This window comes from Mus caroli, unplaced genomic scaffold (genome assembly GCF_978045245.1).
Source record: "Mus caroli unplaced genomic scaffold, Mus_caroli_1 scaffold_6, whole genome shotgun sequence".
Lineage (NCBI taxonomy): Eukaryota > Metazoa > Chordata > Mammalia > Rodentia > Muridae > Mus > Mus caroli.
In genome coordinates, this window is record NW_028227261.1 from 66,998,133 (window position 1) to 67,007,263 (window position 9,131).

A 9,131-nucleotide genomic window follows, 5' to 3' on the forward strand; every position below is an offset into this window, starting at 1 on the left:
CCTTCCTTCCCTGGTCTCTTGTTTTGACACTGCTCAAACTGGACCCCACTTTAAGCAGTTTCTCCAGGATGTGGGGTTCTCTCCCAAAGGGAGCTATGGCCCATTGATGTGACATTTCTCTTATAGTACACTATTGTAATCCCCCTGGGAGCTCACAGAGACCCTCTCCCACCAGCCCACTATTTCAAAGGGCAGCAGCTGTGCCATCCTGAATGAGCAGCTACTCTGCCTGGCTTTTCAGTGGACACTTTGGCTGTTTGAGAGTTCTTTTATCTTCAGGGCTGTCTGCTTTCTGTTCTTCTCTCCTGGATATTTCTCTTCCTTTGCTCCAGCAATTGGTGAAACTGTACAAGGTTTTATAAATCCTTAGTTTGTATATATTTTAACCCAGTACATAGCATATAAAATAGCCAGGAGCTTGAATAAAATGAATATTAGAAGCTGTTAGAATAAGAGAAAATGACAGAGGAAAACTGAAAGGGAGAACTGAAAGTGGGAAATTCCTCTGAGGCAGAAAGGACCATCCCTTATAAATAGCACAGACCATGAAGGAAGATCATTCTCACTGCAGCCTTTGACAGCCTTTGCCTCATCTTGCAGGTAGCAGCCAACACCAGCCCAGCTTCCATCATGAACAACAGGTGGATCCTCCACGCTGCGTTCCTGCTGTGCTTCTCCACCACAGCCCTCTCCATCAACTACGAGCAGCTCCAGCTCCAACAAAGGACGAACCTTCGGAAATGTCAGAAGCTCCTGGAGCAGCTGAATGGAAAGATCAACCTCACCTACAGGACGGACTTCAAGATCCCTATGGAGATGACGGAGAAGATGCAGAAGAGTCACTCTGCCTTTGCCATCCAAGAGATGCTCCAGAATGTCTTTCTTGTCTTCAGAAACAATTTCTCCAGCACTGGGTGGAATGAGACTCTTGTTGAACGTCTCCTGGATGAACTCCACCAGCAGACAGTGTTTCTGAAGAAAATACTAGAGGAAAAGCAAGAAGAAAGATTGACGTGGGAGACGTCCTCAACTGCTCTCCACTTGAAGAGCTATTACTGGAGGGTGCAAAGGTACCTTAAACTCATGAAGTACAACAGCTACGCCTGGATGGTGGTCCGAGCAGAGATCTTCAGGAACTTTTTCATCATCCGAAGACTTACCAGAAACTTCCAAAAATGAAGACCTGTCAGTTGATGCCTCAGAATGAGTGGTGGTTGCAGGCAACCCTTAAGCATCAGAGACGGACTCTGGGACTGGTAGTGAATCTACTGCATTTGAAAGGTCAAAGGAAAACATAGAGTTTTTATTAATTTATAATTTAAATTATTTTCTACTTTTTATTTAAACTTTTTAACCTCAGAAAATAAAATATTTATAATACAAAAAGTCAACATGGCAATTTAATTTCTACTGGTTTCTATAGCCATCTATGTTAATAATTGCTGGACACTTCTTATAAAGGGTTCTTTGTAAAGTACTCCTTTAAAAAAAGTAGTATAGTTTCTGGCTCCTGCCTTTGAGGAACTTAAAATCAAAGGAAGACACATGCAATACACAAGGTAAGAGATAACAGGAAATCTAAAGCATCTAGGGAAATGACTGTGGCATCAACTGCATGGGATTGATAAAGGAAGCAGCAAGCAGGTGGCTCAAAAGCCAGAACGTGGGGTACCTTCTGCTTCTCCTCTATTGCTGGGGCTCTGTGCTTATAAAGTTACAGCCTGCCTGGGCATTTACGGTGGCCAGAGGAATGTATCACCTCTTTTATTTACCCCAAAACCTTTGCCATCAGAGAAATGATTTGCTCCAGAAGGTTTAGTAAATGTGTATGTGCTTCTGAGCCTACAGATGAGGAGCCCCTAAGCACCCCGACCCTTACTAAATGCCTTTATCTTGCTCCTCATGATTCCCTGGGAAAGCTGAGGGTGTCTGTCCCTTCTTCACTTCACATCTGCATCATCTTGTTCTTCATCCACCTCTCATCCACTTTACATCTGCATCTCTTGTTCTTCATCCACCTCTCATCCACTTCACATCTGCATCATCTTGTTCTTCATCCACCTCTCAGAATTATCTGCTCTGGCCCCTCAACTTTGTTTACACAGAATCCTGGGTTTATCCTTCTGGCTTCCATCTTTTCTGCAACTCTCAGAGCCAAATCCGAGATAGATGATCAAATTAAACCTGGTCCCTAAGTGGGAAGCAAGAAAGTATATGCAAAAGGGGCATTCAGGAGAGACAGAAAACACCAATGTCTCCAACAACTGTCCTGAGAAAAATCAAAACTTTTAAGGAATTCTTCTGGTACCTTGCCAGCATGTGCCAACTGGCTAGATTTTTGTCCCTGTACCTAATCCTTAAGAGCTTGGGTTTTTATAACTTCTACTACCACATGTGACAGCTATGACTTAAGAGATTCTAATAAAATGGACACTGTTCAGAGCAGCTCTGGACACAATTGATTTAATCCCCTTCACATATACTTCTTGGGTGGAAATAATTCTGCTACTTCATGTTCCAGGGCAGGCAGGAAACTAAGTGTCAAAAAGATCTAGTAATCACTCTAAGTTCTTATTACTAATAAGTGGAGGGTTTCCAGAGGAAGTGCAATGTGAAAAACTTCATGGAGGTTAGTACTGGGTTGAGGCATTTTCTCTGAGAGCATTACAAAACTTTGAGTGCTTCGTCTAGAAGAGTGAGTCCTTAATAGAAGAATTCTGGCAGGGGACAAGCTACTACCGCGCTGACAGCATGGGGTGAAACCAAGAAGCGCCATCACAAGGAGCCTGCACCCTTGGGCCCAAAATAATGAAGTGTCCTGGAAAACACAGTTCTCGTCTTCTTCAACTTCTTACCTCAGCCCTCGCAGGAGCTCTTTTTCAGCAGCGCTCCCTTCTGCCTGGGAGTCAAGTACAAGTTCAGCCTATAGAAATGCATAGGCTAGCAGTGTCTAGAACAGCCAAGAGAACGATGCAGACAACTCAGCAATGGGTGTATTTTTCTGTCTTCTCTGGGCCATACAGATAAAGTGGGAGGAAGCTATTTCTGCATAATTTAAAATATGGACCTGGTTGAGCTTACAAGCTATCCAGAATGCCAAAAGTGCCCATTCACCAGTGAAGAATCCCCCAAAGAGCAAAATGCTTCCCAAAAGAACCCAAACACAGAGGGTGTCATCTATGTATGCTTAAGCAGGAAACTGGGCATGGAAGCTATAGTAAGGTAATATTAGCTTAGTTGGCATCAGAAACACTCATAAGGATAATAACAACAAACACTTAATAGAGAGGGTGGACCTAGAAGTTTTAAGTACAGCACCATAAAAGACAGAAAGGCATCTGTGTGGTGCTGTTTAAGAACCAGCACATTCGTGTCTTCGTGAATGGAACTTAAATTCCTCCTCAGTGCAGCTGTGTTACCAGGCAGCACCTAGGATTTGGCTTGCAGGTCAAGTGCTCCCGTGTGTGAATTAATGGATTTCTTGAAGGCGTGAGTCAGGTATAGTGGATGTTCAGAACCATTTTCTCATGTGCCTACCAATCTTCTCTTCTGCTTCCCATTATGTGACTTAAGTGGCTGCATGATTGGGAACCAAAAGAAACCTCTTTTATTTACAAATTGCTCAATCTTGGGTATTATGTTACAAAAGCATAAAATGATTTAAGATAGCATGTTTGGAGGTGCTAATTTGTTCCAAGAAGAGAGACAGAGGAAACAACCCTACACATCGCCTGGACATGTGGTGCTCCCTGAAGTCAGTCAGAAAGTAGCCACTTCCTGGTAGAGACAAACCAGACTCTTCAGAACAGATCAACCAAGAGAACGATGCAGATGCATGTCACTGAAAACTCACCATTGTATATGCTGATAACAGGTCACTCCCTGTCATCTCCTCTGAAGCACCAGTAAAGACAGCTATTCAAGCTGGGCATGGTAGCCAGGCAGAGTGACATTATGAGATCCCATCTCGGGAAAAAAAAACCAAAACTATTCAAAGTTCTTTTGTGTACAGAATACATATTAACCACAGAAAGAGCCCAGGTCCACATGTCCAATAGTATGGAAAAAGAGCATAGTGGATGACCATACCTTTGTAATGAACTAAACTTGTGAGAAAAAAAGACTAAGCAGTAACAGAGCATTGTCTCTCCCTTCTGCTCTCTCAGGCGTCCACGTGAAGCATGAAGACATTGTATCTACAGATGTGGATTAGCAAGGGCAGCTGTCTCAAGCTCACAAGTTGTATGGAGATCCTCAAAAGCTATAGGCTGTGTGTAAATATAGAAGTGTTGCCTAGACACATGGACAGTATAGGCATGTAGATGCGGTAAAGCATAAGCACATGTTGCTATTGCCTTTCTTTTAGTTAACAAAAATTGATATTTTAGATAATCAATTGGCATTAAGCACTTCCAGGTACTCAGATAACACCTGATTGTAGATTTACTCATAAAATTCTTCAAGAAAAGGAGGAGTGTGCCATGGACTGAGAGAAAATATTTGCCAATAACTTATCTGAAAAAAATGTTCATATACATACATATTTAAAATACTCTGAAAATTCAATATTTAGAAAATAGGTCAATAAAACAGTTAGTGTATTTACATGGTGGCTCCATCAAATAAGATGTATGAGAGTCAGATAAGTACATGGAAATAGTAAAGCCACACTTGGGGACTTGGAGTGGGTCAGGCTAGAAAGGAATGTGAAGTGGTCAATTCCACCATGAGGGCCTGCTCTTGTCACTTCTCTTCTGAGGACAGCCCAACTCAGCTTGGCTGCATCTGTCTTTTCTCTCCAATTGTGAGAAGTGCAGAGGTAGCAAGCAGTTGGGAATAGGTCAGAAATATGTCCTTGTCCATCATTTGAAAATTTAAACAAGAGGGTATGGGGCTTGACTAGGCTCAGTTAATTCAATCTAAACCCCAAGAGGCACACTGCAGACTTCTTATGATGGCCGAGGTTGAAAGAATAATCAAGTATTGACAAGAATATGTAGTAACTCTCATTCACTGTTCCCCAAATAAGAACTTTAGGCTGTTTTGGAAAACCATTTGGGAGTTTCTTAAAAGGTAAAAATATATGCCAAACATCTGATTCAGCAAGTCCTCTCCCAAATAAATGCTGTATCTATACGTTTTCTCTAAATCTGTTGCAACGCCCGATGACTTACAAAACGAGGTGCTCCCTGAATCCTTTCGTTCTCCATGTTGTTTTAAAAATGCTGGTTTAATTGGCTTAAATCCCCCAGAATTAATAGTTTTAAGCAGACACCAGTGCAGGCCTAGAAGTGCCATACAGCTTTACCCTAATTAATAGGATTGAGTTAATTACTTAACTCATTCATTGATTTGATGGAGAGTACTCCAGAAATGTGTTCCCACCAAAGCACACTCGCTGTTCAGCACACTCTGCTTCAGCTCAGAATCCTGCTGTTGTACAAATCCCTGTGCAAGTGCTCTAAGAATGCCCCCAAACACAGCCTAAATCATGTTCCATCATAGTTAGTTTAAAGCAAATACAGCTCACTCAAAAATAAAAAGACAAAAATACACTGTGCAAATAGATCTTCCAGCCACATATAGCTGATAAACGATTTGCACTCCCAAAACTCAGTGGTAAGAAAACAAATATGACCCACTAAAAAAATGAGCAAGATTTTGAACCACCACTTCACCAAAGAAGACACATGGTTACTACAACAAGAGGCTGTGAGGCTTGACCAGGCTCAGTTAATTCAATCTAACCCACAAGAGGCATTCTGCAAAGTTCTTATGATGGCCAAGGTTGAAAAAAGAATCAAGTATTGACAAGAATATGTAGTAACTCTCATTCACTGTTCCCCAAATAAGAACTGCAGGCTGCTTTGGAAAGCCATTTGGGAGTTTCTTAAAAGGGCAAAGATTAGATAGATAGATAGATAGATAGATAGATAGATAGATAGATAGATAGATAGATAGATGATAGAAAGAAAACATCTTATTCAACAACTCCTCTCCCAAATAAATTATTTATCTAACAGAGAATTGCTTATAAATATTCTAGGAGCTATATAATAATCTGAAACTAGCAATAAACCAATCACATCACAAATGAACGAATAAATAGATCCATATAACGAAATTCTATTTAGCAGGGACAAAAAACCATGAATCACCAGTAGATGCAGCCACATTAATGAGTCTCTAAATAATAATGTTGAATATAAAAGGGTAGTCCAACTAGACAGTTGACCACACTCCAGGGATGCCCCCACACCCAAGAGTGAGTTTTCAAAACAGGACACAAAGTTGGGCTGGGTAGGGCAGTAGGGTCAGAGAGTAGTTAGAGAAGTCAAGATGCTCAAAGTGATTTATATAGAATTTGAAAAGACACAATATTATTTTTTAAAAAAGAAATTAATCCGAAAGTAGTAAACTCTGTATCAATCTATTTCTAGAAATAAAAACTAATCTATATGGCATAAAATGGGTTGGTGGTTACCTGGGGATTTGGGGCAGTTGTATCGAGAAGAGAAGCCATGTGAGACACTGTAAGAGCCTTGGGACATGGATGGTCATCAGCTCGATTGTGGTAATGGTCTCGGGGAGTTCATGCTTGTCAAGACTTAACAAAGTATTCCTCTTAGATGCATATAGTTCATGTGTCAGTTTTACTTTTTACTAAATTCAAGTTCTGTGGTGCAAGTACAAAACACAACACATACACCACACATACACAGCACAGACACAACACACAACATAATACACATACAACACACCACATACACATACACCCTCCACACACCACACACAAACACTATACACCACACACTCTATAGACACTATAGACCCACCACAGACACAAATAGCATACACACATCCCACATGCACACCACACATATACAACACAAATACACACCACATAAACACATACCCACACCACTGAACCACATTGTGTTTATCTTGTCAAACATCATCTCTCTGTCTCAGTCTATCTGAGCTTCTCCTCTTAGTTAATGTGAATGCTGCTACTCTGAACATGAGCATATGAACATTAGTTCAAGTCCCATCTTTTACTTCTTTGCAATACATGTTCAGAAGGAAAACTGCTGGATCACATAAGCTCATCATGATGCAAATATTACAGTGATAAATACATTTCTTAAGGAATTTCTTTCTGCAATGGATTCTGCTGAAAGATGACTTAGGGGGGTATCAGATAGATCGTTTTATATAACTTTCCTGATACCCCTTCAGGCATCTTTGTACATGGGAAGCCAAGGGAGGCTCTGTGAGGCTCAGCAGGCTGCATAGTCTGGCAAAAAGCAGAGGCATCACTGTACCAGAGGTCACACTCTGCTATTGTTGACCTCCAAGTCAACTGATATTTCATTCATCTATAAAGTACTGTCATAGTTGCAGTGATGGAGTATGAAGCCCTACTGCCCCGTGACTCACACTGCAGTATTACAGCCTCTGGCTTTGTGCCAAGAGTTACACTGACCGCTAGGGGCTCATAGGACCCATCACTGAAGGGGCTGCTTCCACCTCCGTTTAGAAGAGCAGTCCCCCCCCCCCCTAGAGATAAGAGCTAGAAATTCCCACCTCCTTCTGCTCCCCCACCTCCCAACTCTGCTTCCACCCTGAAGGTTCTGGAGGTAACTGGTTGCACTGAGTCATCATGTCCCCTGGCTCGCTGCATTTCCTTCTTTCAACCAAGCCCGTTTTATCCTGCACAAGCATGAAACCTCTGCGTGCAGTTTCCTTTTCAAGTCTGACCCACGCTGCTTTCGTTATCTCATAGGAATGTTAAAGAATGAGAATGGGCTGCGCTGTTTGTTCCATAGAGAGACACAACACATTTCTCTTTCCCTTCGAGTTTTAATTAATGGATTAGCTCATTTTAAGTTTGTAGGAAAATCCAGATGTCAGACAACTTTCAAAGCAGAAAATAACCTACCAATCTTAATGCATGAATTGGAAACTATAATTTTTAAAGGCTCAAATGTTTAAAAAAGAAAAGCTAAATATACTTTGATGACAAAAGCCTAGAGTATGGTGTAATACAAACCTGAGAACTGATGGGCTCAGCCACTTGATAAGTGGATCATATTGGAGACATTATGTAAATTAGGAATAATACTACTGGAAGCTCTTTAGGGTTGCTGTGAGAAGCCAGGAGGCTGCCTGATTCAGTCTAGCACCGATCCAAAAGAAAATGTCCAATATTTAACTTCAAAGCAAATAACAATTATGGAATTTCTTAACATCAAACTAGACGTGCTTTCCAGAGCACCCTTCCTGAGATCAAGTCCCAAATAATCAGGTTGCTGATGAAGAATTGTTGTCATAATGGAATCTACATAAATGTTAATTTACCATAATGGCAGGTGGTGGGAATGTATTAATAGATTGAACATGTATGATAACACACATGGCTAATGCTTTCCTGGAATTCCAATTGCGATTACCTGGCTACTTTAAAAAGCAAGTCCAGTTATTTCAAGTGTGTGAAATGTCTAGGCAAAGGTGGATAACAGATGCACTCAGGTGTGGGGAGACATGAGCAGGAAGGAGAACCAGTCTTCGCTGATGTCCTGTGTTAGGTATCTGAACTGGGTTTTGCACTTTCCACATGCTACTAGACACCTGTTTCTGCCAAACAGCATCAGGGCCAGCAGTTCCTCCTATGAGAGTCTGGCAGATCCCTAACTCTGTGATTGGACATTTGTCCTGCTTGAGCCCCTGTTAGTATCTCATTCCCACAAACACTAATTGGCAATAAGCATGTGTTCCCAAAATAGGGCGTAATAGAATAGGCCGATATCATGCCAGGGTGCTGGAGGAAGGAACAACTAGCAAGGAGTGCCCACTGTTAACTCTTAGGATCAGGTTGCCACTTCCAGCTTGCAGCCTGTGCTTGGTTGGCCTCTAGGTGGCGCCCTTCCTTGACGAGCCTGATTAAAGAAAACCAGCTCAAAGAACAGAAGAGGGAAAGACGCATGCATGCAACATGCATGCAAATACTCTTTAGCTGTGTCTGAAGCAAATGAAATTTCATAATATGTTTACACTGAGTCTGAAAATAGTAAAGGGAGCTGTAAATCATCTAGAAACCCATGGACCCAGGCAATGACCCACCACCTTTC

General features: G+C 41.6%; 1 protein-coding gene across 1 annotated transcript; it reads left to right on the forward strand.

The window, feature by feature from the left end:
- Nucleotides 1–630: 630 nt before the first annotated feature.
- Nucleotides 631–1,179, forward strand: Ifnb1 (interferon beta 1). The gene has a single exon (XM_021161657.2). The coding sequence runs from the start codon at nucleotides 631–633 to the stop codon at nucleotides 1,177–1,179; it is 549 nt and encodes a 182-aa protein (XP_021017316.1).
- The last annotated feature ends 7,952 nt before the right edge of the window (nucleotides 1,180–9,131 follow it).